General features: G+C 31.7%; 1 protein-coding gene across 3 annotated transcripts; it reads right to left on the bottom strand.

Annotated features, from left to right (window-relative positions):
* Positions 1-3,200: 3,200 nt before the first annotated feature.
* On the bottom strand, positions 3,201-18,378 carry LOC148624625 (uncharacterized). 3 transcript variants are annotated; one of them, XM_088567384.1, is made up of 15 exons: positions 18,203-18,376; positions 17,730-17,929; positions 17,176-17,316; positions 16,707-16,842; positions 12,874-13,035; positions 11,993-12,138; positions 11,075-11,239; positions 10,782-10,822; positions 9,530-9,649; positions 7,429-7,542; positions 5,979-6,092; positions 5,596-5,709; positions 5,133-5,246; positions 4,462-4,595; positions 3,201-3,854 (listed from the first exon to the last, which is right to left on the bottom strand). In XM_088567384.1, exons 1-15 carry the CDS (start codon positions 18,305-18,307, stop codon positions 3,462-3,464), a joined length of 2,199 nt encoding a protein of 732 aa, XP_088423510.1. In that variant the 5' UTR covers positions 18,308-18,376; the 3' UTR covers positions 3,201-3,461. The 3 variants fall into 3 exon arrangements, 2 of the variants coding, with proteins under 2 accessions (XP_088423510.1, XP_088423511.1); XM_088567385.1 differs by lacking the exon at positions 5,596-5,709 and having other exon boundaries at positions 18,203-18,377; XR_015919717.1 differs by lacking the exon at positions 3,201-3,854 and having other exon boundaries at positions 5,133-5,209; positions 18,203-18,378.
* Positions 18,379-18,619: the final 241 nt, after the last annotated feature.

Raw genomic sequence — 18,619 nt, 5'->3', positions numbered from 1 at the left:
ACATTTTTTCATATTTTTACAGGAAACTTATTTGCTGAAGTTTTGTCTCTAATTGGTAGACAATAGGTGAAAATTACATGGGATTTTTTTTTATTGATCAATTCTGACTAAAAGTTGTGATTTGGTTCAGTGGAAGAAGGTTAAAATTTAGGACTTTTAACTTGGTTCATATGTCATGTTTACCCCAAATTATATGTATTAATTTCAGAAAATGATGGTAAAATTTTCTACAATTTATATATAAAATCCTATTTGTACATATCTTTAGGCCAGAAAAGTTTTATTCAGTTTGCGCCGGTGGAATTTTTTAATCTGCTCAAATGTGTATATTGAAATGCACTTGAAAATTAATTGCGGTCTCGTGCCTGAACTTTGTAATTTGCAAATTGTTTTTCCTCTGGATTTCCTTCCTATAGACAAGGATCAAATAATTACCGTTTTTGTGTTGACGTTATTACAGTTCATAAAATACTCAGAAACAAAGATTTAACTACTTTTTAACTCAGTTGAAATATTGTGAGTTAAGAAAACATGCGTACTATTTACAAAATTATTTGCCAGGTACTGGACGATTTTGTTGATATTAAATAACACGGAAATTAACAATATGTTATATGTTATATGTTATTCTAGATTTATAATACCTGATTTACTTCAGGTATATTCATTTCCTACTTATACTGATTGTTAAATGTTTATAACATAAATTCCCCATTCTTTGTGCAGATTGTTCTGATAAGATGCTTCGGTTTCTTTTCCAAAGTATGTTTTCCTTTTATTATCTGTGATAAATAACATTTTATATCATTATATTTATCCGTTCTATCAAAAAAAAATTATCAAAACAATAATCAATGTTATTACCTTTATTATCATTAAACATTTGGTTCTAGTTTTATAAACGTTAAAACCAATCATGTCCGCACCTATCGCACAGAATACCGAGTATTTTAGTTAATTCAGACAGATGTTCGTTGTTTAGTGTACAAGATTTATTCACCGTAATCCGATAATTGATATTGTAACAGGTAAGGCGAGTGGTCCGTTGGATGGCCCTCAGTTTTAAATATTACGTATCTTGTATACTGTAGGCATGTGCATGTTGAACAAACCAATCAAAAAAATAACAATAAATTTATTACAATAAATACGTTTTCCATTAAGTAGGATATATAACAGAATGATTTTGACCCCTAGTGATAGCAGTTTATTTTAATAAAATGTACGCCTTGTGTTATGTAGCCATCATTGTAAATACAAATAGCTTAACTTCAGCACTAATATTCACCAACTAAAATAAATAGTTCTTTTTTCCTTTTCCACATCAAACGATCCCAAATAATGTTTAACATGTATCCTAATGTCCGTTCTTATTTCTTATCCAACTTAATTTAAGCTTGTAATTCAAGATTCCCATTAAATTCTTCCGGTGGTGCTCCTGCGTTGGCACGAAATATCGTATGATAATATTGTAAAACGCATATTCGGCGAACTTTCTCCGAATAAACATTACAATATTAACAGTAACACATCAATTACTTTATCAAACTTAAATTTTCCTTACCTGTGCAGCAATATTCCTTCATCTCCTGCATATGGTGTTTATATTTCACTTTTGATTCGCTACGCTAAAGCAAGTACTAACTACTCCGATCTCCTTGAACGCCATAAATATCTGTGTAAGAGACTACTGATTCATGGGTATGAGGAAATGCGTCTTAAAAGATCTTTAACAGCATTCATTTTTAGAAATCAGTCCTTTGTTGAAAAACACTCAGTTTCTTCTATAACAATGAGTAATGATTGGTTTTTTTTGTGCTGATGTGTCCGCTGATTTGGCGATTATGACAGTAGCGTACAAATGCTTTTTAATCACCACTGGTATATTCACGCCGCAATTGAAGAGGGAGATTTAGCGCGCAGTAAAACATAGATTTAACCCACCATTTTTGTTGAAATGTCTGTACCAAGTCAGGACCACTGAGGGACCAGCTGCTCCGATGGTGTAATATCTATTTTGCCAGATTTATTTTGGACTTGACTTGATTATGAATCGGGTTATTGTTCGCTAATGTTTTTGTTATCATTATTCATCAAAATGAATCACGACTATGAATAAGATCATTCCTAAGGCAAAGTTTAAATACTAGTTACTAAACTATTAGTTACTATTTTAAATACTAAATACTTTTATTATTAACTCTGTTTTCTACACTAATTTCTGGATCTAAGTGATTTGTGTATAATTATTACTTATTTTTAACCTTGTTTTTGCTTAACCTCATTCAAAACACTGTTACTATGCAAATAACATCAAATTAAAAAAATCGAAAAATGCAAATAACATAAAGTCGATGCATTACAAAATACTTTAAAAATACATATTTACGTCAGACAACACAGTAAAACAACTTATTCTTTCGAGCGAATTATTTTTGCTAATTTCAAGAACAATAAAATTGTGAAAAAGACCGCTGCGAAAAAGTTTTTCCATTATGAAATACATGATTCACAGAGTGTTAGCAACTGAAAATAAGTAGCAGCGAAATCAAACGATATCATGTAAAGCGAAATAAGAATTACCAAAAAAGCCTGGCTTCCAGTAATTGGTTATTTATTTTAATTTTGTACAATATTTAGCGATTTCACCAACTTTGGGACATTTACGCACCTTAACCGTGAATCGATTTCAATCCACCATATATTCTAACAGAGTTGGTTTCGCAAGCATAACTTAGTCAAAATTAACAATCCTCATCATTTAACAAAACGCTCATTGTAAAAGATAAACCAAAAGATATTTCATGTACAAATGTACATTTAGGTATTGAAATGTTTTCAAACGGATATTTACCATTTATTTTTCAAATGAAATGTATGCAGTGTTAAAAAAATATTACCTTACAGATATGCATTATACTTTTATTTATCCCATAATTATTTCACACATACTTTGCATGCAATCAGAAACCTATGACAGTATGCAAGCAACATCCAGTATGCCAATGCATGTACTTAAGCTTGGTTAGTGTCGACTTCTTCAATATATTAGTAACAAGAGCATTAAAGCTGATTAAGCGACAGCCCATTCAATAAATATATATTTTTACAAAAATAAGCAAGAATTTACGTTACAGTCATTTTTGAAATCTGAATTTGTTTTATCGATACGATTTTGACCAATGAATAATCGATTCATATTTTCGATTGTTTAATTTTATTATCAATAATGCTGATTTCATGATAAAAAATTACATTATGTTATACATTGTATCATCTCTTTAAAACAAGGAGTAGCAGTGCCAACGGTAAAAAGAGGAGGTATCGGTGGACAAAACATCCTTTATTCTCTTCGTTTCTAATGCGTATGTGTACGATCATCAACCGAGTGACCATTGAGAAAAACAGATCCAAATTTAAGTAGTAAAACAGAACATTGTATCTCAGTAAAGTTGCATTCTCTAGTATTTAAAAAAATCACTAGATTTTTCTAAAAAATCTCCTGGTTTTTGTATTGTTTCCGAAGAATGACCAGCACTTTGCAGACCGCGTTGGCCTAACCCTGATTCACCAAGAGAACGCATTCCACTATTCACTTTCTGATTATCCATATTAGTCACACTAACTACATTTGTCATTGGTTTCTTATCCCACCGTTTCACATTCTTTCTTGTTGAACTTGTCTTCTTTGGCACTTTGAATACCAGGTTCCAGAAAAAAGACAGAATTATAGTTCCTGTCATTCCGGTTCCTATACCAACAAGGCAGGACCGTATTCTGTAAGACTTTGGATAAATTGTAGGCATTCTTGTCGTCACGCATGTACATTCTGTATATTTTAAGTCTTTACATTTCTAGAAAAAAGGGAAAATGTATATAAATGTATATAAAAAGAAACCTATTGAAACTTAAGACTAAATAAACAGAAAACTGTATAAACCAAATAGCTGTCTAGATTTAAGAAATCCTTTATTTCTAACGGGCTCAGGCAAGTTTACTGAAATTGTATTTGAGACTTCCTGTTTTTACATAGTTTTTGTATGAATTCGATCTTAGATTATCCCCAGACAATCTAAAATACACTCCATTGTTTGAAATGTTTAAAAATGCATGCTTCATTTCACAACTCTTCTTGCACAGGATCTGTTTTATACGATACAACTAGATAGATTTGTTCGATGATAAACATTCTGTTACGACTTTCTTACGTAGAAAAAAGGTTTAAATATAAACTGTAAGGCTGTTGCAATGGGGTTTTTTAAACAAAAGTATTGACTATTACTTATATTAATACATAAATACAATAAACAGCTAAGCATGATACTCTATTCCTGAAATCCCTAAAAGCGTGTTTGGGAGTTATCAAACGACGTGTAGACAGACTAAAATGCAGACGAATTGGGTTGACAACAATACGAATTTTATTGATTCGGTATACTATATATACAAAACAAACTTTACCCATGATCTGGTCTCCTCCATGTATTCACAAATGTCACCATATCGTAGAAATGGACATTGACACTTGAACCCATCAAATGAATTTACACAAGTTCCGCCATGGAGACAAGGATTGCTATGGCAATGGTCAATTCCTATTTTTACACAAAAATGACAGTTTTACAAAAGTGAATCATTCCAAAAAGAGGTCATGCAAATTGTTTGGTCAAAGAAAAGTCTGCAAAAATAATAAAAGAGGCAATAGTTCATACTTGTACAAGTAACAGAAATGTAACACCAGTACAAAAAGTAAAGTGCAAATAGGAGTACCGTGGAAGCATATAACACAAACGCAGAAATGTGAATTTCAACGCTATGACACAACCTCTGAACAACAAAATAGTGGGTATGATCATTGTGCTTTAAGTATTTAGTAAGTAAAATATAACAAGGACTCACATCCAAACGTTCGTTCTCCACCTACTCTCAAATATATTCACTTTAAGCAGCTGTTAATAAAAATTTAAAAAAAAAAAGAATAATAGTGCAACTATGACCTTATGTTATTTGTTTCTTTCCTGTCAAGCTTTATACTATATATTACCTAAGTCATATATTAGACAAGTAAAAAATATTTGAATGTTTGTTTTCTGATAGCCCTAGAGCAATGTATAGATCGTAATTTTACTTACGTTTTTCACAATTTATCCCAGATGACCCAGCACTACATGAACAGTTATATCCATTCACCATATTAATACATGTGGCCCTATTAAGACATGGATTACTCTGGCATTCATTTATATCTAAAGAACATTAAACTGTATAAAGACAGGCCTGTGTTAAGAGTAAGTCAATGTTCTTGTAAACTTTAATCCTGAATCTGGACAATGTTCTTTCCCTTTTTTACAGATTTGATAGACATTTAAGAATCTAACATATATCTTCTTTCTTCTATAAATCAAATTATGAATGATATTACGAATGATGTCACAAATGCTTATTCAAGTTTTATGGTTCCTAAGCATATCACAGATGTAAATTCTTTTGTATTGTTTCGTTGAAAATGGTTATCCTGGATATATAATAAATTGAAATTGAAAGGTGAATATATTTTTCGTTATTGGGATTTAAAAAAACACTTCTGTGAAATACCTATTTGACATTGTGTTCCTGTAAACCCTGGTCTACAAGCACATGTTCGTGACGATATTCCATCTATACATGTTCCTTGGTTGTGACACGTGTACCCATAACAATCATTTATATCTATAAATTTACAAACCGATTAAACACATATGTGATTAAAAACTCTCCTAGTTAATATTCCTAAAACTTTATTATTAGGGTAAAGGGGTTGTGGTCGTCGTGCATTTGATTTGCATAACTGTTGAATTTCAAACACGTCCAAAGAAAATCAATAAAAAGAAATGACTTAAAAACAGATTTACTTTAAAAGATTTTATGTTCAAGTTATTTGTAGAACAACACAACTGCTCATTTATAGCAAAGTTCATTAAAGCTTAAAGACAACTAACTCGTTTCACAATTCTTCCCTGTGTATCCTGTTGCGCATGTGCAGGAATAACTGTTCACGTGATCATAGCAACGTCCGCCATTATAGCAAGGGTAGCGTTGACAGTCATTTACATCTGAAATATCATTGCATTGTCTTTCAATACCAAACTTGAGTGTCTGTAAGTACTGGGGCAGTAGGCGAAATTGTTTCAATGCCTCATTGTAATTCGGCACATCACATCGAAGAAACAAGTCAGGATTAATATTTTCTCAAAATAAAAAGGCGAGATAGAAAAACATCACCCTACCTTCATAACAATCATTGTGATAAATTATTATAAAGATGTTTTTCAATTTTTTTTTGGTCTTTTTCAATCAAAATTTGTTACGGAAAAAAGTCGATAATTCAAATTAATGTACCGCTATTGTGACAAATGTATATTTCAAAAGGTATTCTTGTCAACGACTTATTGTAATAATTTTAGAAAAACGTACTTAGATAACTTATAATCAAAATTGTGTTATTGATTGAAACAATACAGAACATGAAAATAGAAAACCATTTTTGTCCCTGCGTTGCCCCTAAGGTAGTAATGTACAATTAGGTCAATTCTTCGAAACTAGAATCATTTCATATTGTTGAAATAAAGCTATTTTGAGTCAGACAAAATAAAAAAATTCAAGTATATTGTTCCCATAAAATGTACATATTTTTTCTAATCCTGGATGTGTGACGGTTCGCGTAATTTATAAATACATTAGTGAATATATTGTCATAAAACCCATAGCCATAGTAACATACTGAGTTTTAGTACAAATCCAGGATGCTTTTCAAATATTTACAGCCAAATATTAGGTTTATAAAATATCGGGCACGTAGAAACTACCGCAGAAGAAAATCATGCCTGGAGGAGGTGGGAAATAGGTAAAAATAATAGCACCTTTTTTTATTCATGTCCTCGCAAGTTTGTGCGAAAATAGGTATTTTGAGAATCAGCCAGCTGATGCTGAGGGTAGAATCTAATACGACAGGGGACTGAAACATTCCAAATACCTTTCTTCATTTTAATTACACTTGTTTACCATCACATATATTACATCTATCTGTTGTGGAATGAACTTTCTACATGTTGCTTGATGTTTCAGTCTTTGTTTCAAACATACCTAACTACATTTAATCAATATATCCACCATCTACTTTTATTTTCAACTTAAACAAAATTAGACCGGGTCATCTATGTGTGCAAAACAGTGCGCCTACATGTAATTGTAAAGTACATCTAAAACTAAAGAAGGTAGAAAATCCTTTGGAGCTATATTTGTAAATATTTTGTTATCTCGATTAGTCATTATAGATATGAATAAAGAATTTGCTTTTTTAATTTCTCTTTCGATTTTGTTTTCGTTTTTTTCGTTTTTGTTTTTTTTTAATTTTTTTTCCTTAAAGTTATATTCCACTCCTTCTGCTACCTCTAGAACATTGTCTTCCTGAAAATCCCGCAGTACAGTGACATTTGTATCCATCAATTAAGTCAAGACATCGGCCTGAATTTTGACATGGGTTCGATGAGCATTCGTTTATCTCTGCAAAATATAGAATATAATCATTTTATAACCGTAATTATATATATAGTACATTTCATTACTTCTTTTACACTAAAATAACTGACAAGAAAACTATTTCATAAATTTTGAACAAGTCAGATATAGTTTATCATTATTATCGTTATTATTATTATTATATTTTTATGTTAACCCCTTTTTGGAAAATACAATAATTTGCAATAAATTATTCAATGCTGTTTTAGAATGTTTTGCAAACAATCATATTTACATCTTTTTCGACGTGTATGAACAACTAGAGAACGCTTTACGATTACATTTGAGAACCCTATTTAACAATTATGGATCAAATGTTAAAACGAATTATTTCTGGTCTGTTATTTAAAGAAATTTAACTCTATTAATTTTCAGACTGGATTGAAAGATACTTTAATTTCACATTCAAAAAATATTACTTTTAAAGTATTGCAACTGTAAAAAATAATTCAACAATTGGCTAAGTTCTTAAGACAAGAAACAAGAACTGTATAACGGGTAATTTTCGCCGAATGCTACTTTCGGCCTATTTAACGGTCTGTCAAAAACGCCAAAATAAATTCTGGGAAATATTTACTCTGAGCTTAAGGCTACAAACCACTAATGTTACTTTCCAAAGGCCTCAATGCTAATTTCACTAAATTCAATGAGTTATGGAGCTTCTACCTTAAGTTTAACCTGAAGAAGACTATACATCACCTAAAAGCTGCATGTGTACACTAATAGCCATTAAAATATTATGTGGGGTTTACTACTTTGCAGTGTAACACCGGCTCCTAGAACACAATGAGCTAAAAATAGAATGGGAAGCCCCCTTCATTTTACATAAAGGGGTCTTCATGCAGAACTCATAAAAAATATTTAATTCAGTAAGTTACGGTGACCATTTTATGTAGAAGTAAAGGAAATATAATTTCCTGCCAAACGCAAGCTCACTTGTGCAGATTTTATGTGCACTTTTTCCACAGCAACAGAACACAAGTGTACTAAAACTTGTGTAGGACTATTTTTGCGTACGTTCTAAAAGCTCATTGGTTTAATTAGTGGTATGTAACCTAAAGTATTACGGTATCACTTAGAAAACGCAAAATATTTATCCTATTTATGTTTGCTCAAAATCGCCATACGGTAATAAAACAACGCATCAATGCCACTTTCACAATGATACAATACCACCACCTTCATTTAAAGCTGCATTAGCTGTCATTTTCGTAAATTTCGTTCCTGTTGAAATATGCTTTAACTTTGAATTATTGCTACTAAATTGTACTTGATATCCACAAATAAAATGCATTACATACATGAAATAGATGTCTATATATTTATTGTCTTGCAAGATAAATTCGTATGCATGTGACTTCTTGTTACCTTAATCAGTGCATGTGCTGTAAGGGTCATTTCTTTAAAAACAAATTTGATTGCAAAAGCGGTTAATCATTGGCACGGAAGACCGAGGAGCTCAGGCCGTAAATGTAAAAAGGTTCGAATATAACGCAAGGATCCTTTTAAAATTAACGTATTGTGATATAATGTGGCACAAATATGGTCAGTAATTGTCATTATTTATTTGAAAACTAATCGAGAAATATGTTAAATGTAAACAAGACACGTGCTTACCTGTATATCTGTTATTATTATCTTTCTTTTTACCAAAGTTAAAGTATTTTTAACCGAGGTGAATGTCCTGTCGGGAATCTTCGGAAGTAATGGCGAAAAATAATTAGATCAGAGCTACCGATCTTCTTTGATTAAAAAAAAAATGTTGTTTTCACAATATTCTGTAGGTATTATTGACATTAAAAGCTTCAATTACATTACTACAAACTTATTTCATTGAATCAGCCAAATTCAGTAGAATCAGAACTGAACAAATTTGGCAGCTAATGCAGCTTTTGAGAAAATGCATGTGAACACAAAAGTTACTTGATAATTATTTTTATAGCATTCTCATCTGTTGGATAGGTTTACGTACCAGTTTCACATTGTGAACCCATGAAACCAGGAACGCAATGACAAACATAGTTAGATGTATATCCCACTCTTCTACATTGTGCTCGATTCTGACATGGATGACTGTCACAAGGATCGAAGTCTAAAATTAAATATATGACATATGATGAGTACGCTTCCGTTTTATATAACTCTTATCTCAGAAAACTCTGTCTATAAGATTGTGAAATTTTACCTCGACAGAAATGTCCATAGACTTGCCATATGCTGGATATATTCTTTGATTATGTGACTATTAATTCTGATTAAAATCTAAATGTTGAACTGAGCAACTATGACATTGAAAGTTTCTACTGAGTGTTTCTCGAAGGGAAAACACAATTTTATCTCGATAACACCGATGTTGCACACACTTCTACTTTGTTATTTTAAACACACGTGAATAAATAAGCAGCTACCTATCAAAACGTCCTACTAAACTGGACATCAATAGACCATTGACTCTGTGTCCTTGGCAAGGCAAGGCAAGACATGCTTTCACCTTCCTTAAGATCATTTACAAGTGGCATAGTTCTTTGTCATGCTTATTAACATTTAGCATTTATATAAAAAAAAATTATTCTTGTCCCACTCTTATAGGTATAAATATTGTTATTTTATATCTCTGTAAAGAGAAAATTAAGGAATGAATGAATGCTGAGATCTTTATATTCTTTACAAACTAGAAATGATGTGTCCTATAGTATATGGTTGAATCTATTGCCACTGAAAGATTCTACAAGGCTACTTGTGAGATTTGATCGAAAGTCTTGCACACATACTTTAGATTGTACTGAAGCTTCAAACCAAATTTGAAATATTATCTTTATTCGATTTTTAGTACACAAGTACAGTTAAATTCAAAAAGTCGGTTTACAGACAGTTTATGTGTGACGGAGTACTATCGTTTTTAAGCTGCACACCAACTTGTCTCGTACATTTTATGTTCATTTTATCATCCCTTTCATGTTCATCGCCTGAATATAGCTTACATATTGCTGCTCTGGCGTTAAAACCCAACAATCAATCAATCAATTGTCTCATAAAGACTTTTAAAAAGTGGACAATACAATATATGAGTTATAATTGCAAAACAAGTAAAACAGAACTAAATACTTGCATGTGCGATGCAACATAACATGATTTAGCTGTTTATCGAATTTAAAACCGTCACCATGGAGGTTTGCCGAAGTATCTTCCAGGAAAATTCAGAAAATGACATGATAGTAGCTTACCCCAGGCGACTACTGTTAAACATCTTGTTTCACTTAATTTCCTACAAAAAGATGAATAAGGTTGTAATTCTACGCGTATAGAGAAAGATACAAGAAGTATTACCAAATGGTCGACTTCAGTGTATATCATAATTGTGAGAAAAACACTATAATTGTCGTCATATCAAACGTGGACCCCTAAATCCTAAAATGATTATTCAATAAAAGGTCACTTATAAAGTAAGAAAAAAAAGTAGTGCTTTTTATCTAGGAAATACTGGAACTTTTAAACTTAAATTGTAACATTAACTTACTGAAACTTATCTTCAGCAGAGGCACAAATGATTTTAGTTCCCTTATCTTTCGATGTTGGCATCCAATTAATGTCAACTTTCCATGTATTGAATCTTCTTCTGTCGTCGGACAGAATATTAGACTTCTTTATACCATTCGGACCGATAATATCAACTACATTTAATCTGTAGATATCAAATAAAGAAATATAATTTGGTATTATTCAATTCGCAAAAATGCAAATAAGGGATATACAGTTCCTTGATCGTCACCGTGACTTGACTTACAATAGAGAGGTTTTATTGGTTATGATAAAATAATCCAAAAAAGACGGGTGTCCGTTAACTTTCGGCAATCTAAAGGCTGATGTCTTGCAAAAAGTATAAGCTGTTCTGCCTTTGTCAATCAAGTTCACCCACAGTTTTTAGTAGGGTTTGTGCTATCTGTTTTTCAATATTATGCTTATTTTTTCTTTAGTGTTGTGCGGAATGTTCTTCGCAAAATAGTTGGTTTCGTTCGATGTTCGATGTTCGATGATTTGCACTTGTGGTATTACTTCTTCATAAAGTCCCAAGTAAAATGCTATATCATGAATAATAACTTTGTTAATGTTGTAACCTTTAATATTTTGTACGGATAAGAACGTTCGACCAATCGAATAGATACTATTTTGTACTAGTTCAACTTGTGGAGTTGACTTCTGAATACGTTAGCTAATCATAGCGTCAAAACGCATATGCAAGTATGCCAACCATAGTTGGACACATTATTCTGAGTCAGGGCCAACTATTAGTCACTTTATCTGTGTGATGCCACATGATTTGCGAAGGAGCAGGGACTTTTTATTTCAGTCTTTTGTATGACTAGGCTGGTGGTTGGCTTCATGAACATCAACGCTCGGGGTGAATACAATTTTTAAAAAAATGAAATATCCTTACGGTACTTTTGATTGTATGTAGAAGGATGTTGTAAAACTACTTGTTGATTTTATTATTGTGACAGTTCCCTCAGCAGGTGTTGGATCGACAAACACAGGTTTCTCATTACAATTTGATCTAGGCATTGGTTCTGTTCGAATCAAAAACTGAAATGGAATAATACAATTTCAGAAATACATTGCATATTTTTGTTATTTCTTTACTCTAGAGCAAAGTAGAATGTGTAGAAGACCAGCTAATCAATGTATATAAAATACTTGTATTGATGTATATTTAACATTTCCCTAATATAGTTTAATTAGTTTTCTTTTTATTAATATTATAAAAACATATTATTTCTCTTCATCCGGAATACTTCTGAGTAATTCATATTGATTATAATTTTTCACCCCAACATTAAGTCAGTTCAATATCGGGTATCATACATATTGCATTCATTCCTAAGTACAACAAGAAAGGAGGATGTTCTGTAAATAGTTGATTCGGAAGCTTGTTACAAAATCAAATTTTTTTTTCGTAATTATAATGTACTTTCAAATTGCCTGTTATTTCCAGAAAACTTGTTTAAACTATATGTTTGCATTTTTCTTACTTGGAATAATCGATAGCATCTAATTTTAAGATGTGTAAAATCTTTAATAAATCAACGATGACCTTACAGAGTAAACACTTTCTTCCCTTATTTTTATACACCATGTTTAAAATGCTCGTGCCGTTTTCTTAAGACTGCAGAAAAGTAAGGTATAACTTATTATTGGAATTGACGACAAAATCATATTTAACTTATGCAGTAATGAAAATTGGGAAATTAGTACGTGTGGTAATTGTACAAGTATCCTAAGAAACACTGTATTTGGGATCAACACCATCAGTTTACTCACCTGAAGAGGAGTTTGGGTTATTGGTGTATTCGTTGAAAATACGTGTCCGTTTATTGTGATTGGTGATTTAGGATAGTCTTCAATTGTCATTGCTACCGCGAACCATGCATTGTTTGAGAAATTTTTTGTACTAGTCGCGGTTATGTCGATTCTGCACTTGTCCTGTAAATAAATCAATGATTTTATCAATAGCAGTCTTTAGTTAATCCTAAATGCCAATTTTAATGCACAATGCGTATTGAAATTTTTTGAACTTTTTGAATTTTACAGGTAAATGGTAAAAATTATGTTAAAGTAGCCAGAACTATAGTGAAAACAAAGGGTAAACTTTGTTTATACTCTAACAACAAAAATTGGTATGAAGGAAATACAGGTATACAACTTTTGGTCTTTGTTGAGTATAAGACAGGCTACAAGAGGGGACGTCTTCATGTAATGTATAAAGCTGTTAGAATAGAGCAGGACAGATATAGAACTTTCCGTCACAGTAGACAGTATCAGCTCCAGCTAGATGGGTGGCTGAAGATAAGAAAGCGACCATAAGCGTCATCATCTGCGAGTCTGCACATTCATCATTTTTTTAAACAATGTATGTGTTGGTAGTGCTAACAGTGTCTTGTGACTCTGGTTAGTCTTTACACGATTGGAAGGTTGGTATGTGTTGGTAGTGCTAACAGTGTCTTGTGACTCTGGTTAGTCTTTACACGATTGGAAGGTTGGTAGTGCTGACAGTGTCTTGTGACTCTGGTTAGTCTTTACACGATTGGAAGGTTGGTATGTGATCCAATCCATTTAATCCATTTAATCTACTTTAAATTCCAAGAAAAAGTTACGCATGCTTTATAAATTTACTTAATTTGGGTTAATTATGACAAAAAAACACTTGATATTTTAAACATCTATTGTTTTTTTTTCTTTCATGTTGAAATAACCAGAATATGATTTTTTAAATGTTGCAATATCCAGAAGACATTTTGAGACGAAACATTTGTTAAATATGTTGAACACTTTAAATATTCACATTCAAAAGATAATTTAAGGATAACAATTGTGTTAGGTTCAATTAAATAGAAATGAGAGTTAAGAAATTTTCACGCAACAGACATATGATCCAGTTTAAAAAATCGGTTACTTATAATTACTTTCAGGAGAAGGTAAAAATATTTTTTTACTATGAATAGGAATGTTCAGCAGAATTCTGACATAATGCCGCAATCATTGTTTTATCGTACAAAATAATATTGACGTTACTTTAAATAAACCGTTTAAAATAGTGTCGTGTTATTACTAGTATCTTGTGCGCAATTAAATATAATACATCAACATCAAAAACAACTTAAAATTTTCATAAGAATGTGTACATAACAAAATCATAATTAGTACTAAAAACGAAAATTTGTGAAGAATCGAGGAAAAAAAATTAAAAAATCCGCTACAATATGGTTTTGACACTTTTGCTCTGAAGCAAACTACATATGTTTTTAACTTCAAAGTTCTAGCACTTTGTTCACTATCAAAATGTACGTTTTTGTGAACTCTGATATGCACCTTTGTGTAACAACACATTTTCATATAAAATTGTAACAAGTAAAGCACATATAACATTGAGTTCTACGACATGATAAATATGTATAGTCTGTAGCATAGCTGACAAGACAGCCATACCAAGCTCCTTTCTATATGTTATTAATAAATCTTATTTCGACATTCAGATTCTGTAATTGAGATACAATGAAATGCCATTGATTCGTAAAAAAGAAACCACGAGACCTAAAGGCGAGGGATTTCTTTTTCCGATGCTGTCGGTATAGTTTCGCTTTTTACCCTTTGACCTTAAGGACACTCTTCTATGGAAACGCAAGTCATCTGATCGCAATTCAGTTTCCCGATTGACCGAATACGGATAACTTAGTGGAGTTAAAAAGAAACTATCGAAAATTTGAAATTGCGTGCCATGTCTTATTTCCTTGAAAGAAATGTAGAAACTTTGAAATACAATTTTACTGCGTCGGCTATCTTTTTTTTAAAAGATAGAACTTGTTTATGAATCAACAGCATTTTATTGTTTCTGTTATTTACACAATTGATTAGACGTCACCGAATAAATCCGGATTACATTCTTTTTGATTACCGCTATAACCTTGGTTTCCTTGATTACTCTTTCAACATAATTGCATTCATTCGTTTAAAGACGTTTCGAGTGGAACCATGACGAACATGTACAGTAGCTTCGATCCATATCAGTATGCCGATTTGTGACTGACAGATGATAATACGGAGTTCTGATGACCTGACCAACCTTACACAAGAGCCAGATCGTCAATTCGACGTTTTTTCGAGTTTGCGATCGGCATTTTAATCATAATGACGTGATCAAATGAAAAAGCTATGAGATTTAATTTAGAAAAACAACCTAACTAACTTTCCTTGATACATATGTGGTTCTTAAAAGTAACTATTATATTATTCAAAATAAAGTACATAAACCGTATTTTGACGCGTATCACTATTTAAAAATATGATACACTACAACAAATTATTATAGTAGCCGAGCATGTGAAAATAGGAGTTGGCTTGCAATTTTGTTTTTCATAAACTATGTTACATTATAGATGTGTGGTTACATGTACGTGTCTGTGTAGGGATTAGATAGTGTGTGTGTGTGTGTGTGTGTGTGTGTGTGTGTGTGTGTGTGTGTGAAATATGTTAGGAAATAACCCTCCATTTAGACAATTTCATAATTTTTACCATCAGAACAAGAAAGAAAAATAAGATTTTTCATTTCATTTCCTTAAAATGCACTGCAAATCAATATTTAACGGGCCCATAACGCGCTTAAGCCTTAATTTTCATTTGGAAAAGTACTAAATATATTCAGAGACGTAGAGATCAAACATTTCATTTTAAATAAAGAAGATTTCTTTGAATGAAATTATTGTCAGATGGGCAGGTTTTTGACAAGTTTCAAACTTTCCCATTTTGTCTGACTTTCTTCTAAAATCATTTAAGGTATTTATTTGCACTTGAGAGTATTGTGCCCTTTTTATATGAAAGTGTAATGATATATAAATGTAGCCGATCGATTCCGTTGTTCGTCCGCCAAAAGGAACTCGAGAGGTTTCATGGAAATGGTAAATACATTGTCTACAGGTTGTTAAAAAGAAACTACCATTCTTGCTTCCCCACATTTTGCTTTAGCTTTTGGATTTAAAACACCGGTGCCGGGAGATAAATAGACTAGGCGTTATCGTAGCTGTTTATTTATTTTTTTTTTCGATTTACGGTGTATTTAAAAAAATATTTTCTCTCGAAAAAGTCGTTAATTTTTAGTTCACATTTTTAATGATTAAATCTACTATGATATGATACATTGTATGCGTTTTTTTTTAAATTTTAGTTCAGAATCTAACTGTTTTCACCAATTATGACGCTGTTTGGGAGTAAAACGTCTTGGGTGCATACAATAAACGTCCAAATTAAACAAATATCTTTTTTGGTTAGTTCTTTTTGGACTAGTGATAATAAATGGCGTAATAATATATCGAACAACGGTTTATACTTTCTAGAAACTACTCACTGAGAGTTACTTTTGGAAAGTTTTTTTCTAATGTATCAACTGTTTTAGCGATAGCTTGACGTCACAACAATGGTTTAAGTTTTTGAATCATTGTTAGTCAATCCTTTGACAGTTTGTATAGAAAAATAACTAATAGCCATGGATTACTTACTACACCAAATATATTATCGATCAGTAATCTAATTACAAGATTGATAATTTATCACCTTTGTACAGAAAATAAATACTAGAAAATCCTTTAGCAAAAGTTATTTACCTGATCTAATAGAGCGTTTGGTAAGACTTGTGATATTGACTGTGCTTCGGCACTCGTTGACCAACGGCATTTTACGGTGTCGCCATCAGAATCTATCATAGGAATTTGTATTCTCGGTGAACATCCATACTGCACCCTAAAAATAACATGTAATAAGCTCTGGAAAAATTCACATTAAAATACACGTTTCCTATCTCAAAGATAGAAGACAGTTTTTAGCTTAATAAGTAAAATCGTCCAAGTGATAAATTTAGATTTAATTCATTAAATCCAATACAGAGGCGGGTCAAGGGGTGTCCGAAGGTAGGAATTCCCTTGTATGTTTTGTTGATTTTGTAAAATTGGCTATTAATAGTCTATAACTCCCCTTTTCTGGAAGCCCACTTCTCTTGATCAGCTTCTGGTTAAAGTCTATTTTATAAAAATAATTGCTATTGTTTTAACTGAAAGTGTATGAAATTCTACATACCTGTATATTGCTCGACTGGTAGAAATTGGACTAAAGTTTGGTTTATGTGTATCATTCCGTATGTGGAGATCAACCTTTGTTTGAATGTTCCAACTCCCTCCACTTCCGTATCCAAGCGAGATCCAACTGCTTCCTTTAAAACTTAATCCAGAAAAGAAAATGAGTTTTCTAATAAGAATAATCATGAAATTACAAATCAATAATAAATTTTGTCTATATCATACAAATCCTAGAAAACCATGATTGGAAGTTAACAAAAATCTAACTAACACTTACATTTTTGTGTGAATTGTCGTTGAAAAGAGAAGAACCGAACTTCTGATCTGAATCAATACTCGTGATAATGAACCAAATTTAAGTCTAAGCTTTATAAAGTACTACATTTTCATAAGTCAAAGAGCTGTATACACATAAATCCTCCAATAAATTGGCGCTGCTATTACGTTATCAATTAAAGGAACCATTATTATTCAGTTATTGCTGCCAAATAAAGATTCTCAATTATGAATATTTATATCAAAAATATTAAATAGATTTAAGCCAATGGTTCAGACCTTACGATGTATGGACCTCTCGTAGGAAAGACATATGAAAAAGTGCCCTCTCCTTGCTCCCAATTTTCACCAGGATTCGTTGCGGTCTGATTATATGACCCGCTGTGGAGTGTGAACGACGTTCCGTTTGGAAACGTTGATTTCCATGTAGCTGCATTAGCACTGTTAAGTGCCCAAGATAGTTTGTATGAGAATTCAACCTAAAATCATTACAACATACTTGTTTGTCTCATAGCATATCTTTATAGGATAGTAACATTAAAATACAATGATATAACATGGAAAAACGAAAATGTCGTTTGTTTTGTGAAAGACAAAGTACTAACAATATAAGTTTTGAACTATTTGTCTTTATTGATATATTATTTAAAACATAAAATATGATTTTTATCATGTTTGTGAAAAAGCAAATAAATATATATCTAAATTCTGCTCAAAAGATATATGAATTGGTTATAAATGTATGTAAAAACCTTATTTCCAGGTCCAATGTACTTCCAACTGATGCTACCTCCTCTAAAATGTGATCCGCTGATGGCAGAAATATACAACAAAAACAGTGCGATAATCTTCATCATTTCATTTCTGGTTCTTACAGTTCATCTTTGCAAAGTTCAATGATTATCTAGACATAAAATGCGATTTCATGGGATCAATTACATGAAAGAGAAGATTATTTGAATCAATAACTGTCAATTTCAAACTCAATTAGAAAGTGAAATATCACTGTCGTCAAAAACTACTAACATGAGAATGTCTTGAAGTTGTAATGAATACATAAGCTGTTTACTTTACAGTAGTGCATTTAAACAAAGATATCTTCTTTATCTAAAAGTATTATCATATACTTTCAATTGACAATTTTCTTCTACTATTAACGGTTACGGTAA

This window comes from Perna viridis, chromosome 2, assembly GCF_037379345.1.
Source record: "Perna viridis isolate PV_CMFRI_1.1 ecotype Kerala chromosome 2, ASM3737934v1, whole genome shotgun sequence".
Classification (NCBI taxonomy): domain Eukaryota; kingdom Metazoa; phylum Mollusca; class Bivalvia; order Mytilida; family Mytilidae; genus Perna; species Perna viridis.
Note: the sequence above shows the minus strand (reverse complement) of the source record. Positions and strands in the feature narration are given on the sequence as shown.